At 39.3% G+C, this 25,604-nt stretch overlaps 1 protein-coding gene across 1 annotated transcript in view; it reads left to right on the top strand.

The window, feature by feature from the left end:
• kcnmb4 (potassium channel subfamily M regulatory beta subunit 4) overlaps nucleotides 1-17,027 on the top strand; it is a 43,339-nt gene extending 26,312 nt beyond the window's left edge. The window contains exons 3-4 of the mRNA XM_015381606.1: nucleotides 1,332-1,459; nucleotides 15,099-17,027. Of these exons, the coding sequence (XP_015237092.1) occupies nucleotides 1,332-1,459; nucleotides 15,099-15,423 (453 nt within the window). The 3' untranslated portion in view covers nucleotides 15,424-17,027. The remainder of the gene's footprint in view (nucleotides 1-1,331; nucleotides 1,460-15,098) is intronic.
• The last annotated feature ends 8,577 nt before the right edge of the window (nucleotides 17,028-25,604 follow it).

Here is a 25,604-nt window from a genome sequence, read left to right as displayed (position 1 = left end):
TAGGGCCGAGGCTGAAAACGTTTTCCGAGCACACGAGAACGCACAAGTGCACATCCTGAGAAACGGCCATAATGTTTAACAGTCACAGACCAAAACCTTTTATTGGAATTAATGCAAATTGACCTGGTTAAAATTCCCCCAGTGAGTGAATTATTGATGAGCCCTAAATTAAATCTGGTCTTAAGTAGTCTGCTGTATTTTAGCAGCTGTTTCATAAAACTGTGCCCCTTCTCTGTTTATATCAATTAAGCAGTTTATTTATAATGTGGTTTGTACACAGACCATAGAGACTAAGATAGTATTGGTATCAATAAGGATGTTTATGGAGGCATCCATCAACTTAGCAGCTCCATCTGAATTCTTCTATAGCTTTAGCTTCACTGCAATGAACACCATCATTCATTCTGCAGCTCTATTCCCGTCTCATCACTCTTGGAATCCAACTTTTATTTTTTTCCCCCACATTGGATCTTGGACTTTTCTTAATTATTTCATAACTCCTCTGGGATGTGCTAACTCATCTCTTCAATGTTTCCCTCCTGCATGCATGCTCAGTTTCATGTCTCAGTTATTGTAAATATACACGAAGGGCTTTATTTACTAAAACATTGAGCAAAAAAGCATCAAACACAAAATAGCAAATAATACACAACAGGAAGCAAAAATCTTTCTAAAAAACTTTGTATGAAACCAGAGTGATTTACTAGTGTTTAATAAATCAGTTTGTTGAATCAATCATCATGTCTCGGCTGTATTCTATAGTCAGATCGGAGGCTGTCTGCCCAACAGATGAACTTCAGCCCAAACTGAGTCATAAACAGACCAAATATCCCCAAAAATTGCAGCAGACTGACTGAGGAGAGGAATCAGTGGCCTAGTCAAAGTCTAGACCTCAGCTTACTGATTGGGATCTAAGAGCCGAAGCGATGCAGGGAAGAAGAGAAACCTGAACTCTAAATGACTTAACAGACTTCTTTCTGTGATTGTAACCCCCATCTTCCTCCTCCTTTCCCTACCAATCACACCATCGTCATAGCAACTCCTTGTCTCTCCAGCTCGGTACCAATCAGCCTCCTGCTATGAAATGTGCGGAAAGTAAAGTTTCCTTCAGTGACTGAACGTAAAACGGTTAGGGATGACAGCGGTAGACTCCTCTGAGCCAATCAGAGCTCATCTTTTCAGCTGTTTTTTGACCTCATTCCAGCGCCTCCTGCTGGGCAATCAGTGACACTTTTTAAGGAAGATGTTATTCTAAATCTGTTGAATAGTAAATCACAGTTCAGTACATTAAATTAATAACAGGTTTCATCTGTCTCCTCTACATCCCCCAGTGCTCCTATGTGCCCCCCTGTGAGAGGGACAACCAGAAGAACAAAGACAACGTTCTGCTGTGGGAGGATTACTTCACCAAAGAGGTCAGCAGCCAGTCCTTCACCTGCTTCTTCAACCAGCAGAGGAGGTGAGACACAAAAACACACACACACGTCTATTTCCAGGTGTGAGACGGACAAATTGGAAGCAGGAGGACCTGTGAGGGTGTGAAAACTCCTCGCTGACAGATCGATCTTACCTCAGGAGATTACAGACACCCAGCTTTAAGGAGACGTCCTCTACAGCTTCGAATTAGACAACATGGCTTTAGGAAAAACAAGTCTTTCTCTGATATTTCTTGGAAAATAGTTTAATGATTAAGATGCTGTGCTCTTTCGTTTTCCTGTTAGGAGCATATCTGTGTTTTTTTGTGTTTGTTTTTTACCAGTCATGGGTTCTTAAAAGGTGCAGTAGGAGATATTTTCTAATGCTTTTTTTTCCATGTGGCTTAAAGATCTCCCCTCAGCAGTGAAATAGAAGGTCTGGAAGTGAATCTAAATAACTGGCCCCCGCTACAGTGAGAAATCAATGAGTAATGTCCACCATTCACAAAACACAGTCCGTTGTACACGATTGGTTCCTGACTTGTCAATCGTGGTCGTCTGCTTGTTAACCCCCATGTGCGCGTTCCGTGACACATGAACAAATCGAACCCCCAATGCTCGTGCAGGACGCCATGTCTGGAAGCTAGCCACTGTTATGCTACGTTCACACCTAAAGCAGCAAGAGCAACAAAAACGTGCCTAATGCTTCATTTTTGATGCTTGTTCAAGTTTAGCTCTGAAGCGCGGCTAAAGCATCTCTGCAGCTCTTATCTAGTTCTCAATTTTTTTGCAGTGCAGATCACCGACGCGCTGCTTCAGCTTCTCTTGACACGCTGCAGGACCTCAAGCTGCGCTGCGATGCACATCAACCATTGACTTTGCATGTAAACTAGCTGCTCTTGCTGCCTCTGCTGCTTTAGGTGTGAACGTAGCATTATGTTGTTGTTAGCTCGTGTCACGAGCACTCTGTCTTAGCTTGTTTCGTTCTCGATCTCATCTGAACACCTCGACAGACAGCAGGAGCGTTCATGTGTTTTGAAGGCGCGGTTTGAGGGCTGGTCTGAAGGGAGAGGCATGGTTGTGTTTGTTCAAAATATAGGTTGCTGGAACCGTTTTTCCAAGATCTCCTACAGCGCCTATAACATCAGAATGATAACCAGTTAGAGGAACCTCAAACTGGCAGTAATGGAAGCTGGTTGAAGTGCTGCTGATGTTTGTTCTTGTTGTTTTGTTTTTTTATAAAACTTATTTGTAAATCTATGATTTTCAGCCTGGTCTTTACATCAGATAATGGTTGTTTTAACAAATAAGTGAGGCCATGTGGGGGTTTTTCTCAGTGTTTCTGGGTTTACTCTGTTTTATTTTAAGTCTGCAACCATAAACTGATGAGACTAAGAAAAACTGAAGAGCATCTTCGGTGCGTCAGCTTTATCCTCCTATTATTCAGTCCATTCTTACCTGTGACCTGGGCTGCTTTTATTTTTATCTCTGCAGCAGGACGAGGACTCTGTTTCGTAAATGAGGGCCCAGCGGGAGCTGGTTGATGCTCCCTTCAGCTTTGTGGTCATTTGGAAGAGAAACTGGAGCAGTCCACTGCTCTTTATTTAAAGATCTGGAAAAACACACACCTGGACTTTGGGTCTATGTTTTTCTACAAGGGTTGTGAGGCTAATAACCTGAAAATTAACGATGCAAGGACACATTTTGCTTTGTAGAGGGCTGCATTCTGAGTTAAGTGTAGATCTGAAAGCAAGAAATTCATTTTTAAATTCAAACTCTAAATTTATTCAGCAATATTTTCTATGCAGTAAAACTCGACTTGGACTCATGGAGACAGTTTTTAATCATGATGAAGAGTAACAGGAAGTCAGTACATAAGCTGCTGTTGGTTTTATTGTGAAAGAATGAGCTTGATCAGCCATAGATTATCATAGGATGCTAACAGCATCATGTTAGCTGTAGCTTATTAACGACACCATGAATGTATTCCTGCATTAAACGACTTTAGGTCGTTAAAAATAATAAAGTGACTTACATCTGACAACCTCTCTGCAGAACTAGCTGCAACATTACTTCCTGCTGGAAATATCAAAATAAAAGCACCTTGTTCTAATTCAGAAGTTCTCAGGTACATTTTATGTTTTCTATGTTGTCATTTATACCTTAAATGGAACCTTCTTTACTACAAGAAATAAGAATAAACATTGTTTCTTTTTCATATCGCATAATTGTGTGTTCAAAATTCTAACAAGGCAAATATCTCATTAATTCAAATGTCAAAGTAACGTGAGTAAAAGAGAAAACACAAAGGACGTTTTAGCACGTTAGCAAAGGAAAGATGGCTGTGGGTGTAGCACGCTCCTATGCCCAGGTTACTTGAGTGACAGTTTTCTGTTCTGATCAGTGCTGATATCTAAACTAGCAGGATAAAACGTGTTCAACGCCCAAATTTATGATATGTCGTGCCTTAAGTTCTAATTTCATCTCTTGTTCGGAGCAAAAAACAGGAAAACAACATCCAGTTTCAAATCAGTCAGCAGTTCCGCATAGTAGTGACAAGCTAACACGCTAAGATTTCTAATCAGATGGTGAAGAGACAGGGCTTTAGGTAAAAAAACAAGAATATATAACTGATAATTTTAATAACCATTTTAGAGGTAGATGATCTTCAAGAGATCAGTGCAGATTTTTCCTGTGTACTGCCACAGTTGCTAGGCGGCTGAATTATGCTGAGATGAGGGTAGGGATGGATGCCGTGAGTTGGACCGTCCAAATTCCTTCATTGTTGATGCTGTCTTTGAAGGACCTGAAGAGTGTTTCATAAAACTGATTTAGTTCAGAAGTCAGGCTTAGGCGGCAAAGCCTGGCTTATTTTGTGCATAAGGGTTTAATTATACTGTCTTGCTGTGAGTCTGACTCAGTTATTATGGCATTGACCCAGTAAACTGAGCCTGGGCGGGACCGGGTTTAAGGCTGACTTCGGTGAATGCAGATATGCCCCGCCCCCTCCGCAGTCACTCTGCTGCACCTCTCTAAAATTGTAGGTGACCGCAGACAGGAGGCCTCTGATTGGTCAAATCTATGTCCGCTCTACACTATGCGTATTTCCTGTTTGGTGCCTTACCGGCTTGTTTTGTTTGTATGACCACCATTGTGGAAAATGACTTGTGAAGATGGAACAGCTAGAAGAGCGAGAACGCTTTTTTCACCTTGATGTCATGTCCCTCCGTTGTCGCACAAACTTGCCCCCACTTCCTCACCCCCTCAGCCTTATCTAGACCCACAGCTAGTTCCTGATCGTCCCTCTTGCGTTGTGGCGTGGAATAATATAGCACAGACAACGCCTTAATATTGGGCATAAATCAAAAATATCTGCGAAAAGCCCCCTGCGATGCACTGCTGCAGGGAGGATAACCAGCCGTTTAGAGCTGACTAAGCGTAAACTGTCTTTGTTAAATCCAGCTACTGAGGGCGCTGTAAATGACTGAAAGGGCATCAGCTTTTTTCTCAAATGGAGCCAGATATGGCAGCATGTTATAAAGTACCAAAAAAATTTCATTTCCTGCAGTAAAATATTACACACAATTTTTTTGTACTTTATATATTTTCCTACACAGTAATGGAGTTTATAAATAATATGTATAAAATATGTTGGTTTGTTGTTTTTTTTTGCTCAGGATCTTTTTGTTGATAAAAAGATAGTGTGATCCATCAGGGCTACCCTTCTGGGGGAGGTTTTTTGTTCTTAGTTTGCACCTGTTAAAATGTGTGTATCTCACCACTGCTGTTACTGAAAGAGTTAAATGTGGGGAAATGTGTTAATTCTGTTGACTGCAATGCTTTGTCATTTTTCACTCCAAGCAATATTCTTACTGACTTAAATCTGACTGAATCTAAAACTAAGAGTAAGATCAAGTCTCCTTTGACTTGATCTTCTCTAAAAGCACTTCTGTTTGTGTCTTTCAGTTAGAGGCTGACATTAAGTTCAAATGAAAGTAGTAAATATCACATTTATTTTAAATATGGCTCTTGAGACAATGTTCCTGATGAAAAATTTAAGAATGAACACTTTTAATCCCTCAGCAATGACCTGCCATCCCCTTTTCTAGGTTTAATTGATGGTAACAGGTTTTCCCTTTATTATTTAATTTAGTTTTGATAGCTTTCTACTCCTGAAATGCAAGCTAGACGTCCTCTTGGTGAAACCCACTAATCACAGCCTTAGATCCCAGTTTAAGTTAAAACCAAGTCAGGCTTTTCTGAGCAAGTTTTATAAAAAAAAATCCCCTGAATTGGGATGCATCCATAGCTGTGAGAATATTTTGCCAGGGCTGCCCTGATACAACTTTTTCATATCCAATAAGATTGATATATTGCAGCTTTGAGAATTGGCTGATACCAATATTGACCCAATAGCACAAATCGCATCGGCTTTTATAGCTTGTTTTATATTGTAGAATGTTAGAAAAGTCTTGATCAAGTTATATCTTTAAAACGGGAAACAAAGGTCAACTACAAAAGGTATGAAAACAACTGACGCATGTAAAATGAACCAGTGAGTTAATGAATCGTTTATGGAAGTTTGTTTCAGCATGTAAATATAGGAGATTTAGTTGTCAGCCGATAAAATCCGATATCATTTTTTGGGCTAATATGGGACCAATATCTGATATTAATATCAGATCGGGACATCGCTATACTTTGCAACTAACTAACGTCTGGTACATTTGGAGCTTTAGATTTCAAGTTGTTTATAAATATGAATAGATTGAAGATTATCCAGCTATGCTTTATTAATTAAACCAGAGGTCTCAACAGGGGGTCTGCGACCCCTANTAGGGCCGAGGCTGAAAACGTTTTCCGAGCACACGAGAACGCACAAGTGCACATCCTGAGAAACGGCCATAATGTTTAACAGTCACAGACCAAAACCTTTTATTGGAATTAATGCAAATTGACCTGGTTAAAATTCCCCCAGTGAGTGAATTATTGATGAGCCCTAAATTAAATCTGGTCTTAAGTAGTCTGCTGTATTTTAGCAGCTGTTTCATAAAACTGTGCCCCTTCTCTGTTTATATCAATTAAGCAGTTTATTTATAATGTGGTTTGTACACAGACCATAGAGACTAAGATAGTATTGGTATCAATAAGGATGTTTATGGAGGCATCCATCAACTTAGCAGCTCCATCTGAATTCTTCTATAGCTTTAGCTTCACTGCAATGAACACCATCATTCATTCTGCAGCTCTATTCCCGTCTCATCACTCTTGGAATCCAACTTTTATTTTTTTCCCCCACATTGGATCTTGGACTTTTCTTAATTATTTCATAACTCCTCTGGGATGTGCTAACTCATCTCTTCAATGTTTCCCTCCTGCATGCATGCTCAGTTTCATGTCTCAGTTATTGTAAATATACATGAAGGGCTTTATTTACTAAAACATTGAGCAAAAAAGCATCAAACACAAAATAGCAAATAATACACAACAGGAAGCAAAAATCTTTCTAAAAAACTTTGTATGAAACCAGAGTGATTTACTAGTGTTTAATAAATCAGTTTGTTGAATCAATCATCATGTCTCGGCTGTATTCTATAGTCAGATCGGAGGCTGTCTGCCCAACAGATGAACTTCAGCCCAAACTGAGTCATAAACAGACCAAATATCCCCAAAAATTGCAGCAGACTGACTGAGGAGAGGAATCAGTGGCCTAGTCAAAGTCTAGACCTCAGCTTACTGATTGGGATCTAAGAGCCGAAGCGATGCAGGGAAGAAGAGAAACCTGAACTCTAAATGACTTAACAGACTTCTTTCTGTGATTGTAACCCCCATCTTCCTCCTCCTTTCCCTACCAATCACACCATCGTCATAGCAACTCCTTGTCTCTCCAGCTCGGTACCAATCAGCCTCCTGCTATGAAATGTGCGGAAAGTAAAGTTTCCTTCAGTGACTGAACGTAAAACGGTTAGGGATGACAGCGGTAGACTCCTCTGAGCCAATCAGAGCTCATCTTTTCAGCTGTTTTTTGACCTCATTCCAGCGCCTCCTGCTGGGCAATCAGTGACACTTTTTAAGGAAGATGTTATTCTAAATCTGTTGAATAGTAAATCACAGTTCAGTACATTAAATTAATAACAGGTTTCATCTGTCTCCTCTACATCCCCCAGTGCTCCTATGTGCCCCCCTGTGAGAGGGACAACCAGAAGAACAAAGACAACGTTCTGCTGTGGGAGGATTACTTCACCAAAGAGGTCAGCAGCCAGTCCTTCACCTGCTTCTTCAACCAGCAGAGGAGGTGAGACACAAAAACACACACACACGTCTATTTCCAGGTGTGAGACGGACAAATTGGAAGCAGGAGGACCTGTGAGGGTGTGAAAACTCCTCGCTGACAGATCGATCTTACCTCAGGAGATTACAGACACCCAGCTTTAAGGAGACGTCCTCTACAGCTTCGAATTAGACAACATGGCTTTAGGAAAAACAAGTCTTTCTCTGATATTTCTTGGAAAATAGTTTAATGATTAAGATGCTGTGCTCTTTCGTTTTCCTGTTAGGAGCATATCTGTGTTTTTTTGTGTTTGTTTTTTACCAGTCATGGGTTCTTAAAAGGTGCAGTAGGAGATATTTTCTAATGCTTTTTTTTCCATGTGGCTTAAAGATCTCCCCTCAGCAGTGAAATAGAAGGTCTGGAAGTGAATCTAAATAACTGGCCCCCGCTACAGTGAGAAATCAATGAGTAATGTCCACCATTCACAAAACACAGTCCGTTGTACACGATTGGTTCCTGACTTGTCAATCGTGGTCGTCTGCTTGTTAACCCCCATGTGCGCGTTCCGTGACACATGAACAAATCGAACCCCCAATGCTCGTGCAGGACGCCATGTCTGGAAGCTAGCCACTGTTATGCTACGTTCACACCTAAAGCAGCAAGAGCAACAAAAACGTGCCTAATGCTTCATTTTTGATGCTTGTTCAAGTTTAGCTCTGAAGCGCGGCTAAAGCATCTCTGCAGCTCTTATCTAGTTCTCAATTTTTTTGCAGTGCAGATCACCGACGCGCTGCTTCAGCTTCTCTTGACACGCTGCAGGACCTCAAGCTGCGCTGCGATGCACATCAACCATTGACTTTGCATGTAAACTAGCTGCTCTTGCTGCCTCTGCTGCTTTAGGTGTGAACGTAGCATTATGTTGTTGTTAGCTCGTGTCACGAGCACTCTGTCTTAGCTTGTTTCGTTCTCGATCTCATCTGAACACCTCGACAGACAGCAGGAGCGTTCATGTGTTTTGAAGGCGCGGTTTGAGGGCTGGTCTGAAGGGAGAGGCATGGTTGTGTTTGTTCAAAATATAGGTTGCTGGAACCGTTTTTCCAAGATCTCCTACAGCGCCTATAACATCAGAATGATAACCAGTTAGAGGAACCTCAAACTGGCAGTAATGGAAGCTGGTTGAAGTGCTGCTGATGTTTGTTCTTGTTGTTTTGTTTTTTTATAAAACTTATTTGTAAATCTATGATTTTCAGCCTGGTCTTTACATCAGATAATGGTTGTTTTAACAAATAAGTGAGGCCATGTGGGGGTTTTTCTCAGTGTTTCTGGGTTTACTCTGTTTTATTTTAAGTCTGCAACCATAAACTGATGAGACTAAGAAAAACTGAAGAGCATCTTCGGTGCGTCAGCTTTATCCTCCTATTATTCAGTCCATTCTTACCTGTGACCTGGGCTGCTTTTATTTTTATCTCTGCAGCAGGACGAGGACTCTGTTTCGTAAATGAGGGCCCAGCGGGAGCTGGTTGATGCTCCCTTCAGCTTTGTGGTCATTTGGAAGAGAAACTGGAGCAGTCCACTGCTCTTTATTTAAAGATCTGGAAAAACACACACCTGGACTTTGGGTCTATGTTTTTCTACAAGGGTTGTGAGGCTAATAACCTGAAAATTAACGATGCAAGGACACATTTTGCTTTGTAGAGGGCTGCATTCTGAGTTAAGTGTAGATCTGAAAGCAAGAAATTCATTTTTAAATTCAAACTCTAAATTTATTCAGCAATATTTTCTATGCAGTAAAACTCGACTTGGACTCATGGAGACAGTTTTTAATCATGATGAAGAGTAACAGGAAGTCAGTACATAAGCTGCTGTTGGTTTTATTGTGAAAGAATGAGCTTGATCAGCCATAGATTATCATAGGATGCTAACAGCATCATGTTAGCTGTAGCTTATTAACGACACCATGAATGTATTCCTGCATTAAACGACTTTAGGTCGTTAAAAATAATAAAGTGACTTACATCTGACAACCTCTCTGCAGAACTAGCTGCAACATTACTTCCTGCTGGAAATATCAAAATAAAAGCACCTTGTTCTAATTCAGAAGTTCTCAGGTACATTTTATGTTTTCTATGTTGTCATTTATACCTTAAATTGAACCTTCTTTACTACAAGAAATAGGAATAAACATTGTTTCTTTTTCATATCGCATAATTGTGTGTTCAAAATTCTAACAGGGCAAATATCTCATTAATTCAAATGTCAAAGTAACGTGAGTAAAAGAGAAAACACAAAGGACGTTTTAGCACGTTAGCAAAGGAAAGATGGCTGTGGGTGTAGCACGCTCCTATGCCCAGGTTACTTGAGTGACAGTTTTCTGTTCTGATCAGTGCTGATATCTAAACTAGCAGGATAAAACGTGTTCAACGCCCAAATTTATGATATGTCGTGCCTTAAGTTCTAATTTCATCTCTTGTTCGGAGCAAAAAACAGGAAAACAACATCCAGTTTCAAATCAGTCAGCAGTTCCGCATAGTAGTGACAAGCTAACACGCTAAGATTTCTAATCAGATGGTGAAGAGACAGGGCTTTAGGTAAAAAAACAAGAATATATAACTGATAATTTTAATAACCATTTTAGAGGTAGATGATCTTCAAGAGATCAGTGCAGATTTTTCCTGTGTACTGCCACAGTTGCTAGGCGGCTGAATTATGCTGAGATGAGGGTAGGGATGGATGCCGTGAGTTGGACCGTCCAAATTCCTTCATTGTTGATGCTGTCTTTGAAGGACCTGAAGAGTGTTTCATAAAACTGATTTAGTTCAGAAGTCAGGCTTAGGCGGCAAAGCCTGGCTTATTTTGTGCATAAGGGTTTAATTATACTGTCTTGCTGTGAGTCTGACTCAGTTATTATGGCATTGACCCAGTAAACTGAGCCTGGGCGGGACCGGGTTTAAGGCTGACTTCGGTGAATGCAGATATGCCCCGCCCCCTCCGCAGTCACTCTGCTGCACCTCTCTAAAATTGTAGGTGACCGCAGACAGGAGGCCTCTGATTGGTCAAATCTATGTCCGCTCTACACTATGCGTATTTCCTGTTTGGTGCCTTACCGGCTTGTTTTGTTTGTATGACCACCATTGTGGAAAATGACTTGTGAAGATGGAACAGCTAGAAGAGCGAGAACGCTTTTTTCACCTTGATGTCATGTCCCTCCGTTGTCGCACAAACTTGCCCCCACTTCCTCACCCCCTCAGCCTTATCTAGACCCACAGCTAGTTCCTGATCGTCCCTCTTGCGTTGTGGCGTGGAATAATATAGCACAGACAACGCCTTAATATTGGGCATAAATCAAAAATATCTGCGAAAAGCCCCCTGCGATGCACTGCTGCAGGGAGGATAACCAGCCGTTTAGAGCTGACTAAGCGTAAACTGTCTTTGTTAAATCCAGCTACTGAGGGCGCTGTAAATGACTGAAAGGGCATCAGCTTTTTTCTCAAATGGAGCCAGATATGGCAGCATGTTATAAAGTACCAAAAAAATTTCATTTCCTGCAGTAAAATATTACACACAATTTTTTTGTACTTTATATATTTTCCTACACAGTAATGGAGTTTATAAATAATATGTATAAAATATGTTGGTTTGTTGTTTTTTTTTGCTCAGGATCTTTTTGTTGATAAAAAGATAGTGTGATCCATCAGGGCTACCCTTCTGGGGGAGGTTTTTGTTCTTAGTTTGCACCTGTTAAAATGTGTGTATCTCACCACTGGTGTTACTGAAAGAGTTAAATGTGGGGAAATGTGTTAAGTCTGTCGACTGCAATGCTTTGTCATTTTTCACTCCAAGCAATATTCTTACTGACTTAAATCTGACTGAATCTAAAACTAAGAGTAAGATCTCCTTTGACTTGATCTTTACGAAAAAGCCCTTCTGTTTGTTTCTTTCAGTTAGAGGCTGACATTAAGTTCAAATGAAAGTAGTAAATATCACATTTATTTTAAATATGGCTCTGGAGACAATGTTCCTGATGAAAAATTTAAGAATGAACACTTTTAATCCCTCAGCAATGACTTGCCATCCCCTTTTCTCGGTTTAATTGATGGTAACAGGTTTTCCCTTTATTATTTAATTTAGTTTTGATAGCTTTCTACTCCTGAAATGCAAGCTAGACGTCCTCTTGTTGAAACCCACTAATCACAGCCTTAGATCCCAGTTTAAGTTAAAACCAAGTCAGGCTTTTCTGAGCAAGTTTTATAAAAAAAAATCCCCTGAATTGGGATGCATCCATAGCTGTGAGAATATTTTGCCAGGGCTGCCCTGATACAACTTTTTCATATCTAATAAGATTGATATATTGCAGCTTTGAGAATTGGCTGATACCAATATTGACCCGATAGCACAAATCGTATCGGCTTTTATAGCTTGTTTTATATTGTAGAATGTTAGAAAAGTCTTGATCAAGTTATATCTCTAAAACAGGAAACAAAGGTCAACTACAAAAGGTATGAAAACAACTGACGCATGTAAAATGAACCAGTGAGTTAATGAATCGTTTATGGAAGTTTGTTTCAGCATGTAAATATAGGAGATTTAGTTGTCAGCCGATAAAATCCGATATCATTTTTTGGGCTAATATGGGACCAATATCTGATATTAATATCAGATCGGGACATCGCTATACTTTGCAACTAACTAACGTCTGGTACATTTGGAGCTTTAGATTTCAAGTTGTTTATAAATATGAATAGATTGAAGATTATCCAGCTATGCTTTATTAATTAAACCAGAGGTCTCAACAGGGGGTCTGCGACCCCTAGGGGGTCCTCAGAGGTACTGCATGGGGGTCGTGAAAGTTTTGGTTGATTAGACTTTTTTTTACAGTACCGTATATTCCCCGCTGCATTTTTTTCCACTAATTGAAATGTGTTTAAATATAGATTAATATGAATTCAACACACTGTAGTAAACAGATAAATGGAGGCAGAAGATGTCTTTCAGTCATCAATGCTCACATTCAGCGACACACAGGAGCTCTTTCAAGCTGGGCACCGTTTCATTCACAACACCTGACCCATCAACCAGGAATCAGAAATACTTTAATAATCCCATGGAGAAATTACTTTCGTTACATTACTCCATCTGTAATAGAGGGACTATGGGACCAGTTTGATAGAACACTATTTCATACAATATATAGAATTAGGGGGTCCCTGCATCATCAGTTTTGGGGGTCCTTGGCCTGGAAAACATTGAAGACCCCTGAATTAAACTGTTCATGTCAGATTTTTGATTCAGTCACTGTAGATTAGAGACGTGGAGAATGGTGTCGCTGGAATGTGATGCATTAGGAAATAATTATTAGTGAGAAATTCTGAACTAAAAATCTATAAACTAATGCAAACTAGATTTCTGCCCATCAACAGAGCAGCTCTGTTCTGTTACTGTCATTAAGTCAAATTTAGATTCAGCCTCTACTGCTGACAAACTTCCTTAGTTTTTCCTTAACTGAGCCTTTTTACTCTACTTTACTCTCTTCCTGCTTTGAGAGCCGCAGTGTTCGTAGCTGATATGTCTGCCTGCTGCAGCACAGTAAACGTTCCAGAAATGGTCTGAAAGGTTGCAACAGCTGGAAAAGAAACATGTTCTTCTGTGCACAGAGTTGGAGATACGTTTTCTTGCAGTGGTTTGGATCTCATAAACAGTTCTGAACAATAACTGAATCCAGTTACTGTGAAAGGAGAACATTATTAATATTTCTGACCTTTTCTTAGAGGCACGACTCATTACCGTGGTAACCGGCTGAGGTGAGGCATGCTGCTAGAGTTATATTATAGAAATTAGCTTCACCTTTTGCTCATTAGATTATTTCTTTGATTGGACCTTTGGGGATTAATCATGTTGGACCAAAGGAGGTGGTGCTGTTTCTTCTTAACTGGACCTAAGTTCAAAAATACTAAAAAATACCTTAAGGATATTGAACCTCTGTTGGTGCTAGATATATATGTATGAAGTGTTGTTCTATTTTTGTTGCAAAGAAGACATTTTTTAAATGGGAATTAGAAAAAAGAATGTAATACAGAAATGAAACTTTAAAAAAAAAAATGCCTATATGAAAAAAAACTTTTTGAGAAACTCTTTGCTGTTTTCTCAGATTTTATTCTCTAAGGATTTTTTTTGTAGCAGCATGTTAAATTGTATTCTTCAACTGTTTGTTTAGCATATTGAGTTTTATGAAGTGCATACTTTTTAAATAGGTTTTCCCAGATCACAGTCTCCTCCCTTCTGGGGGCGGGCTTTCCTCTGCAGTGGAGCAAAGATGCATTTCTATTGGTCTGCTGGACGTTAGCAACATTTGTTCGATGTGACGCAACTTAAAAGAAAAATGTAATTCTTAAATCTTAGTCTGTAAAACAGAAATTTAAAAAACTAAAAGAATTCAAAGCATTAAAAAAAACAAGTAAAAAAGTTTATTAGAATTTGAAAATAAATTAAATATCAAACACATTTTCGAAAAGAAATTAGAAAATTAAATTCTAAGTAAACAGCAAAGTGTTAATCAAGAAACCTTTTTTATTATTATTACATTTTCAGTTTTATTTCTGGATTGCATTGTTGTTTTTTTTATTTCCATTCACAAAATATTACATAAGTTTTTTTAAATTTCTATTTAATACATCTGTCTTATTTTCGTGAAAGAATAATGTAAAAATAAATCGTATATCTGTTAGTAAAAGTTTAATTGACCCTCATAGATGTCGTCAGGGGTTTAACATGGTTTAAATTACCATTTAGCTGTGAATGTTTATTTGTTTATTCTACACATTCACAGTTTAAGGGTCATTTATTGAACCCTGTTAACCTAAATGATCTGGGAGCTGGAGTGCCCTGAAACAATCTAGAGGTGCCCATACAGAAAGACCTCGGGCCTTGGCCCGCAGCACCATGCAGCCCATTAGAATCTTACTGTTCAGAAACCAGTGGTTTTCTGTATGTTTTTGATAGAACCAGTTAAGAGCTGGTTCTAGATCCTGAACTACATGGAAGGGAAATCTAAAACATCTGTTTGTCTCTCTCTTTTTTTAATTAAAAATAAATCATAATAGCTTTTTGCTCATACATAGTTTTATTTTTCATTTCTTTTCTATTGTGTGCAGAGTAAAAACTCCCCTTAATGCAGTGTTTCATTTCATTTTTTTAGTTTTCTGGTACTCGTAGATTTTATTTGATATTCAATAGACTGGGGTTTTGATGATGATGAAGAGGCAGACATGCATAGGTTGGAACCTCTGTTTGGAGGAATAACGACTCCATACACGCGGCGCCATCACACCCGATGATGACGCTAAAGGATGAAACAATCACAGCGGTGTCACTACCTCGTCAATCCTACGATTCATTTCCTGTTTGTCTCGTTTTAGGCCCGACGACGTGTTGTGGCAGCATTCCAATGACACCAGCGTCCTCCTGCACTGCGTCCTCTGGCCAATGGTGTCCCTCCTTCTGGGCACACTCATTGTGCTCCTGACGGTGTGCGCGCGCTCCCTGGCTGTGAGAGCCGAGGCGCTCCAGAAGAGGAAGTGTTCCTACGAGGTTTGCCAGGACTTGTCTATCACCAGTTCAGACCGCCGCAGGAACAAGCCCGGGGACCTCCTATCAACGAACTCTGACCCCGAGCTGTCATCGCCATCAAGGACCCTTCCTCTGTTTGCAGTGCCGGTGAGGCGAAGGGATCGGGAACATTAAGGCAGAGAGGAAATTTGATTTCTTAACCACAGGCTTTGAAACGCCGATGGGAGACGGAGAAAAGCAACGTCGCCATGAAGGGTTGGTTTGATCTCCAACAGGATAAAGATGAGGGTAAATCCACTCTGATGCCTGCAGAGTTCACCAGAAACACAGTAGAGCAACTTCAGCAGCTTCACATTTACCTTCAGCCTGATGAGCAGGATCCTGAGCTGGTAGAAACCGTCGGCTGATTAAAAATATTCCTGGAAGCTGAATCCACTTTGACTGAGTTCACATTACATCTTAAATTATAACCTCATCCCGTCTATCAGAACTTTTATTTCTCTCATTTGATTTATTTAGAAAACATTTATTTTTGTTTGATAAAAGAAAAAAGAAAAGAGTTTCTATATTAAATAAATATATATTTTCAGCAGTTAATTAAAGCAGGTGCCGCCTTTTAATTAAAGGAGAAAAGCAGTTGTTAACATATTCGCTGAGCTTTCACTTTGCACTTGCAGTAATTCCCGGGAGAGTTGGATGTAAAAAAAGAAAGTGCGGTTTCTGGCCTTTAGTAGATTTATTACTGTACAATATGCAAAACAAAAACAGTGAAAGCACCAATCGTAACCAACCAAAGCAGGTTGTTCATGTCATAGAAATCTGATGGGAGAACACAAATTATGCTTCACTGTTTTTCTGCAACATGGCGTATCTTACTGTTCATGTTTATGTTTAAAAATCAGAAAAAGATGTTGAAGCTGGATGTAGTGAAATCCTGACAGGGTCATTTTATATTATGTATGTTTTAAAAGAAGACTGGATGATTGCATCACAAACGAATGATGCCATTGTCTCAGAAGTTGGGAAAGTTAAAGAGTTTAAGGCAGCGGGAGAAAACTTCTGAAAATAACACATTTGTCTCAGTAAATAGTTTTTTTTAAAGAGCAACTGACATGAAATTCAGACGGGTGCAAAGTAAATCACCCCCGCAAAGTCTCATTGCTCAGGTAGGATTTGGACATTTTCTCCCCTGTGGACTAGCTCTGAATCCTGCAGGTTCTAAGAGGTTCTGTTACAGGATGTTATACACGATCGCATCCAAAGGGTTCAGTCTCTTTACCAGACTACGTTCTCTTTCTCGCTTTAGTTGGTTTTCCTTCAGCAGTGGAGTCTTGTGCAGTACATGGGCTGTGCATTAGTTATTGTTTCGATTGAAAAATAGTTTTTGCTAATCTTGAATCTTTGTGAAGTTCTGCATAAGTGATCATAGTTCTTAAGTGTTTGGATTGATATTTGACTACTTCATCAGAAGTATTGTGAGGAACACCTGGTCAGTTAATGATAAAGTTGTTTAATTTCTATTTATAGATTATCAGCCCAACAATGTTCAATGGAATAATCAGGAGTTAGAAATATCTATAAGCATTCAATTTAATTCAATTCAAGTTTACTTTATTACCCCAAAGGGGAATTTAATGTTGCAGTAACTCATAGGGTTGTGTTTTGTAACAAGAAAACAAAGGTTTGAGAGAGTTGTTTTGTTTTTAGTTTGTTTGTTTTAGTGTTAAAAGATCATTCTCGATCCAGTTAAAGTCGTAGGGAAATCATATTTAAATATCAAATCATTCTGGATTAAACATGTATTATAAATGTACTCTTATCACGATATTGTCCCAAAAGTTTGAAAATTTCTATTTAAAAAAAAAATCCTGTCTTAAAATCTGTTTAAATTCAGCCAATCATATATCAACAGTCATCTGTCAATCTAATTTTTTCATCATAGAATCTTGATTCATATGTCACAGCTAATATACGCAACGGCTGAAATAAGAAATAAGAATGATTTCCTTTCCCATTGAGTTCCGTCCCAGTGTTCACGGGGATGGACGTCTGTGTCTTCAGCAGGCGTAGAGCTAACAGAACTGGCAGCGTTGCGAGGCAAGGGCTCAAACATGTACGGCTGGAAGCCTTCTACACCAAACCAAGCTTCTGCCGCCCTGGCGTCCTCTTCCACAACATCTTCATCCCCGCTTTCCTCCTCTAAATAAAAAATGTATGATGGAGGAGACTCATCCACGACCTCTGACACTAAACTCTCCTCCTCTTGCATGTTTCCTCTGTCCATAGCGTTCCTTGACAGTGTCGTTTCTAAGTCACCAATTTAGTGCTACTTGGTCCCAATGGAATTTCCCACTGGGAACCTACTAGCACTAAGTTGCTAACTGTTAGCAAGATGCTTCAGAGGAACCGGCCACAACCAAACTTGCTTGCGAAGCTTCCGCCACAACAATCCCGCCCCCTTGATAATCCACCAATCACTTTCACTTTATTCACTCGTGTAAAGTCGTGCACCACTCGGAACTGCAACCGTAGGATTGGCCGATTCCCTACGACTTTAAAACTAAACCATCTGGTATAAATGTAACTATAACATAAGCAGCAGGGCTGGTTTATCTGTGCCATCTTTTTCTCCTGATCTTCTTAATGTTTTGAATACTTCTGCCCTACTCCATTCGTTTCGTTGCACAAATCTTATTGTACGGCTTAATTTGTTCCGATGTGTCTATATGTGGAGGTTTTGTTTGGTTGTTTCCAGTTTCTTGTTTGAATTTAATTTCAACAGCCTCTTTGGTCTATAGCCACTGAGAGGCTTCATTTTTACATTTTCTCAGCTTAATTTTTGCTTTCTTTTCTAAGCTTGAGCCCAGCTGAGAGGGAAGGAGACAGGGTCTGCATTCATTTTTCAGCATCCAATATGAATTAAAGTTTGATTTGCATCACTTATACCCACATTACATAGCTGCACATTTCAGTGGCGTAGGAAAACTGTTTTAAGATAAAGGCGCCATTGTCACCTCATCACACTATATAATGACATTCCAACTTTAACTAGTTCGAAAGTTTAGCATCAAAAATGTCAAAAGTTAAAGCTGTAAAACAAGCAGCAAATGCAGAACCTTGCTAAAGTATTTGCACCCCTTGAATTTTTCAACCTTTTGCCACATATCAGGCTTTAAAAGTAAAGATATAAAATTGTCTTTCTTTGTGAAGAATCAACAAGTGGAACACAATCATGAAAAGGAATGAAATTTATTGGATATTTTAAACTTTTTTAACAAATAACAACTGAAGAGTGCGGCTTGCAAAATGAATCGGCCCCTTTACTTTTTTAGTGCAGCAAACTCTCCAGAAGTTCAGTGAGGATCTCTGAATGATCCAATGTTGACCCTAAATGACTGATGATGATAAATAAAATCCTCCAGTGTGGAATCCAGTCTCTGTATAAATGCTCTGTGATCGTCTCAGAGGTCTGTCTAAAGCACAGAAAGCATCATGAAGAACAAGGAACACACCAGGCAGGTCTGAGATACTTTTGTAGAGAAGTTTAAAGCCGGATTTGGATCCAACAGGATTTCCCAAACTTTAAACATCCCAAGGAGCCCTGAATAAGCGATAATATGAAGTGGAAGGAGAATCAGACCACTTTGTTTCTACAAAGACCAGCCGTCCCTCTAAACTTACAGCTCAAACAAGGAGAAGACTGATCAGAGATGCAGCAAAGAGGCCCATGATCACTCTGGATGAAATGCAGAGATCTACAGTACAGCTGAGGGGGAGACTCTGTCTATGGGATAACTATCAGTCTTTCACTGCACACATCTGGCCTTTATGGAAATAAGGCATTTCTTAAAGATATCAATAAAAAGTATTGTTTAAAGTTTGACACAAGCCTCCTGGGAGACACAGCAAACAAGTGGAAGAAAGAGCTCTGGTCAGAAGAAAACAAAATGCAACTTTTGGAAACAATGAAAAGCATTATGTTTGACGTAAAAGCAACACAGCTCATGACCCTGAACACACCATCCCTACTGATAAACATGGTGGTGGCAGCATCATGGTTTGGGCCTGCATCTGGAAGAAAAACTGCTGGAGTCTGAAGAAGACCTGAGACTGGGACAGAGATTTATCTCCTAAAGAGACGACGATCCAAAACAGAAAATAAAATCTATAATAGAATGGTTCATAAATAACAGGTCCAGGTGTTAGAATGGCATGGTCAAAGTCCAGACCTGAATCTGTGGAAAGAATGAAAACTGCTGTTGGTAAACGCTCTCCATCCAACTTCACTGATCTCCAGCTGTTTGCAGGAACAAAGAGCAAAAATTCACTCTTGATGTTCAAAACTGATAGAGACAAACCCCAAGAGACCTGCAGCTGTAAGTGCAGAAAAAGGTGGAGCTACAATTTATTAACTGAAGGGGGGTGATTGATGGATCTGTTTTTTATTTGTAAAAAACATTAAAATATCCAATAAATTTCGTTCTGAATTAAGCTGCAATCTCCTTAAATCACCAAATCAGCACCATACAAGTATAACCATGTTTTTTAACACTTACTCTCACACCCCCTCTTTGGGAACCACCAATCGAATGAGACAAACCTTGTTCTGAGACAGTTTGACGATTAATTCCTGTGTCATTCCTCCAGTCCTAAATTATGAATAATAAGAGTGCTGCACAGCAAATCGCAAACTTATTGACTTATTGCTTTATTGTTCCATCCATATGCATGTTGCATATCTTTAATTAAGTAAAAAAGTTTTGTTGGGGTAGCTGGTGGTGAAGTGATGTAAAAGCCATGTTTTGGAGACAGGATTATCTCATTTTATTTTATTTTGCAGTAGATGGATAGAAAACCCAGTTATCAACAGTCTTTGTTTCTTTCCAAAACAGAAACAAATGATGAACATTTATTAATTGCTAATCACATCTTCATTGCTCAATACACTCATATTAGTGTATAGTGCATATTTTAATTTCATGCAGCCATGAATTCCACAGTGTGACATGTACTGTGAGTTGCTATGACTTCCTACGCCATTGAACTGAAAGGCAGATACTCAGCTGTGTGATTGAGTTCAAACCTTAGACTGAAAAACAAGCCATAGTGTCCTCAGAGTGGACAAAATTCTAGTTTTGGACATTTTGGGAGCACTATTTATAAAAATAGCTCTACCTACATGTCCAGTTAAATGATTGTTTTACGTCTGCTCTAAAGTTGTTTTTGTTTTACTACTCAGAATGAAATCATTCTAAAATTGTAAAGCTGTTATGGCAATTAAGCTTTCTTTTATTATCAGGTTTATGGTATAAAATGCAGTATTTAACTGGCATTAGTCAGATTTGATCATCTTTGCTAAAAGATTGAGCACGTACCAAACGTAGCTGTAAGCTGTTAGACATCAGGGGTCTCATTTAAACAGGAAGACACTCTTTACTGTAGCTCTTCTGAGAAATGCATTTTCCAACTGAATCCCAGCAGCCAAAATGTTTCCAAGCCAACCTGCAGTGTTTGCTTGGGTCTCTCTCAGACAAATCATGTATGTGAAGATTACTGGTTTGCTGCAGCACTTTGATTCATGATCATGGTCTGTTGTTGGTATTAAAGTTGTAAATCATGACTGACTGCTTGGTTAGACTTCTATCAGGAGGTTTTTTTTCCTTTAAAAAAATTAATTAAATTCCTAATTATACAAGTTAGGATCTGACAACATGAACAATTAGTAGAGGTTTAGTTTCATCAGTTTGATAATTAGATGGTTGACTCACCTCCTGCTGTTCATTTACTCTGCAATAGGAGCCATCATCCATCCATCCATCCATCCATCCATCCACCCCTGGACAGGTCACCAGTCTGTCGCCGGAAAATGCAGAGTTGATTAAGGACAATTTAGGGAAGCCGATTAACCTAACAGTCATGTTTTTGGACTGTGGGAGGAAGGCAGACTTCCCAGAAAAAACGGGTAGAACATGCAAACTCCATGCAGAAAGGGAATCAAACCCAGAACCTTCTTGCTGGAAGCCAACAGTGCTACAAACCGCTCCACCATGCAGCCCCAAACAGGAGCCAAGCAGAGTAAATGCTGCAGAGCTGGACTCCATTCAATTCAAACCCAAACATCACCATCCGTTTCCCTTCATCATCATTTCTGCTTTTATTTACGTAATATTTGAAACTCGGTCATGATTCTTAGAGGGAATATTTTAAAGTGTTGATGACACCATATTGACATTTTCTAATATTTTCTTGTAGACCAAAACATTAATACTGATGATCGATGTAATTATTTAAAGGATGCCATCATAAACGATTGTATCAAAACCCTCTGCTAATCATTGGACTGAGAGGAGAACAACTGAGAGCTGGAGCAGTGATTTTGTTATGGACAGCTGTGATACAGCTATGCCTTCGCGTGATGTCACAGTTTTTTTGCTTCAACCTCCATAAGGATGGCTTCAACTTATTTAAGTTTCCTAAGGATCAAAGTGGATGAAGCAGGTCAGTCGAGATCAGAAGTTACAGCACTCTAGGGTGCCTCTTCTGTGCTTTGCAGATTTTCTAGAAGGACATGTTTTTATTTCGTTCTGTCATTGAAAAACCCGCTTGTTCGATGAAAAGCTACCAAGAGCAGCTGCTTAGCTGGTAATTAGCCGGTAAGCCAGACACAGCAAATTGTTAAGAACAGACGCAGAGCTTCCTTTTTCAGCTCCACATCCAAGCCAAGATAATGTGGAGGTAAGAGAGATGTTAAAATAGTATGATTGACTTGAACCAATAATTTAACTTTTATTAATCTCACACTGGAGAAATTTTCCTCTGCGTTTAACCCATCCCTTTGGGGAGCAGTGGGCCTTGCGGTGTGGAGTTAAGGGTCTTGCTCAGGGACTCAGAGTGCAGACAGTGGGGATCGAACCGGGCACTTGCAACCTTGACAGAGCACAAGCACACTGCTCTAACTACTAGGCCAAATGCTCCTCCAAAATATAGAAATATTTAGAAAAGATCCCGGAGGATGAAATTGTAGATTGCTGCTGTTCCAGATGATGATCCAAAGCTAGTTTATGTTAGTTTCTGTAATATCAAAGTGGAGCCAAACTTCCTGATAACATAGGAATCAGGAATTTTAGTGAAAGGTGTGGTAGAAGTGGTAGACACATTTTGATTGGTTTTCAAATTCTTTAACAAATTAAAACTGACGTGTGTTTTCTATTTATTCTTCAGCCCCTGTGGCTCTGATAGCATTAAATAGTAGTGAAGTTTAGAAAACATCAGAGAACAAACAGCATCATGAAGGAACACGGCAGACAGGAGGCATCCATCTTTGCTCATCAGGAGCGCAACATCAGCAGCTAAGAGTCTCATGGTGACTATGGAGGAGCTGCAGATCCACAGCTCAGGTGGGAACAGGGGGGGATTTACCATTAGGCAAAACTAGGCAGTTGCCTAGGGCCCCAAGTTCCTGGGGAACCCATAAAACTCTGTTTACATGTATGGTTAATACAACTATTCCTTTTTTGTGCACATTAATTATGTTTTTGATGAAAATCCTTTGGCTAAAATGCCATCAGAACACTGATAAATACAGAGTAAAAAGGGACAAGAAGAAAGGGACAAAACCTAGAACAGATAATGGATGTCTATTCTATTAACATTTCTCTATCTGTAGAATGGGTCTGTTTTATGTTTTGTCTTCTTATTTCAGAAGGGCCCCCTGCCTGTCTTTGCCTAGGGCCCCAAAATTCCTAAATCCGCCCCTGGGTGGGAAAGTATGTCCACCATGTGGCAGGAAACTAACAGTGCACCCTGAACGCACCGTTTCCCACAATGAAACATGTTGGTGGAGGTGGCATCATGCTGTGGGATGTTTTTTTTACCTAGCTAGCAGAGTAAAATATGGACAAAGCCTAATCTACATTTGTTTGAAATACCGTATAAATGTAAAACTGAGGCTGCAGAAGATTTAATATTGATGGACTTTAGATGTGAATTAGCTAAACACTGTATTCAAATAGTGACATGTTTTAAAGTTAGGTCCCTGTTTTTAGATTTCAGTCTGCCAAACTCTGTTAAAACCATGTTTCTTTTTACATAGTGGAATAATATTTTTCTTTTAACTGAAATAAGGAATATTGGTAATGATGGAAGGTCACTATGATGAAAAGGAGGTGAAAGTTTTAGGGAACAGATCCACAGTAAACACCCCGGGGTAAAAGCGACACATGGTGTTTCACACATTCGGCCGTAATGAGGCCAGAATCCGGAGCATGTGAATAAAGCAGAAGGCTTTTGTATATTTATGAGCTGCTGATGGATTCAGTCTGTTTCAGTTCTTATTAAACAGTGAAGAGAAGAGCAAATACAGTTGGACATACAGCTATCAAGGCCTTTTATCTGCTTAATTCAGCCTTTTTAAATGTTTCCTGATCATCTTTGGATCAATTCTTCTTTCTCCAGCTTTAATAACATTTAATATTCTGTCATAAATGACATCAGGTCTCATGTTGGCCCATTTACTTCCAGCATTTTCATTTATTTCTAGACAGCAATGTCTTTTATTCCTAAGCCACATCTAGTCTGTGGTAAGTTATGTTTTGTTGTTGTAGATGTTTCTGAACTGATTAAAATGTGATTTTAGGCATATCACAGTTCCTTTGAATCGTTCAGCAGGAAGTTTTTCTTTCACAGCTTCAGCGTGTTTGCTGTAACATTTCCAAGATGGAACACAGATAAGATAAATGTTCGTAAATAGATTAGATTTTCCTTCTGAAGTCTTATTTATAGAGCACTTATAGAAATAGTGCCTTATAAATAAAAACCGATTGATGGATCCGTCTGCATTCTGTTCACAGTGTCTGGATATATAACAGGGATGCAGGTTTGATCATCGCTGTTCCATAACCCTTCATCTGACCTGGTTAAAGCATGTGTATAAAGTGAGGAGCTGTGAGCTGGTTATTAATCCTAGATATCCTCCCTGCACTAAGAAAATTACTGGTTTTAAAACAAAAATGATTATTATGTTATTAATCAAATTAAGAACATTTGAAAGCAAAGAAGCTGAAGGTAGAAGCATTAAGTTTTATTTTTAATCTGCCAACATGTTAGCTCAGGAATACCGTAGGTTATGTCATCATTGAGTGACGTATGTAGCTAAATGCACACAGAGCTGTGTTTACAACTTTGCTATCGGCTAAATTTTTTAAAGGCCATTCGGGAAATTCATGAAGAATTAGGTCTTAATATCACCTACTGTTGTTTAAAAATAGTTCAAAACAAAACACGTGAGCCTTGTTTTTACTGTTTATAAGCACCAAGCAGAGATAGATCAGATCAGAGTTTGTAAGTAAAAATGATCAGAGTTTATATAATTTAGATCAGTTCAGGTTTTAAAGAAAATAATGATCAGTTTAGATAAGATCAGATATTATACATAATGACATTTCAGTAATATCAGAGTTTATAGATGCAGTTAAGAGTATACTGATCAGAGTTACCACTGACCAAAGTTTATAGATTCAATTCAGTTTATTTCTATAGCGCCAATTCGCAACTCATGTAACCTCATGGCACTTTATGGTTCACCAGATCATACAGTCAGATTGATTTAAAGTTTTCTATCTAAGGTGGAGGTCTCAACAGGGGGTCTGTGACCCCTAGAGGGTCTACAGAGGTACTGCATGGGGGTCGTTAAAGTTTTGGTTGATTAGACTTTTTTTTTATATATTCCCCCTGCAATTTTTTCCACTGATTAAAATGTTTTTAAATAAACATTAACATGAATTCAAAACACTGTAGTAAACAGATAAATGGAGGCAGAAGATTTTAGTCATACTTTCAGTCATCAATGCACACATTCAGCAACACACAGGAACTCATTCAATCTGGGCACCGTTTCATTCACAACACCTGTCTCATCAACCAGGAATCAGAATCAAAAATACTTTAATAATCCCAGGGAGAAATTACTTTCATTACATTACTCCATCTGTAATAGAGTGTACAATATATATAATTAGGGGTCCCCGCTCCATCTCACTATCAGTTTGGGGGTCTTTGGCCTGGAAAACGTTGAACACCTCCCTCATCTAAGGAAAATCTGTTGGTTGCATCGACTCATTGACTCGAAGGCAATCCTTCACACCAAGCATGCTTGTAGCGACAGTGGAGAGGAAAAACTCCCTTTTAACAGGAAGAAACCTCCAGCAGAACCAGGTTCAGTGTGAGCGGCCATCTGCTGAGGCCGACTGGGGTTCAAGGAGACAGAAGCAGAGATACAAAAAGCAGATGTAAAAGGCGACCCCCGACCTAAATACTGATTCGAGTTATAGATCAGATCACAGTTCCTAATAATTAGA

This window comes from Cyprinodon variegatus, unplaced genomic scaffold, assembly GCF_000732505.1.
Source record: "Cyprinodon variegatus isolate N-32 unplaced genomic scaffold, C_variegatus-1.0 Scaffold237, whole genome shotgun sequence".
NCBI classification, from domain to species: Eukaryota; Metazoa; Chordata; class Actinopteri; order Cyprinodontiformes; family Cyprinodontidae; genus Cyprinodon; species Cyprinodon variegatus.
This window is presented reverse-complemented; position numbering and strand designations above follow the sequence as displayed.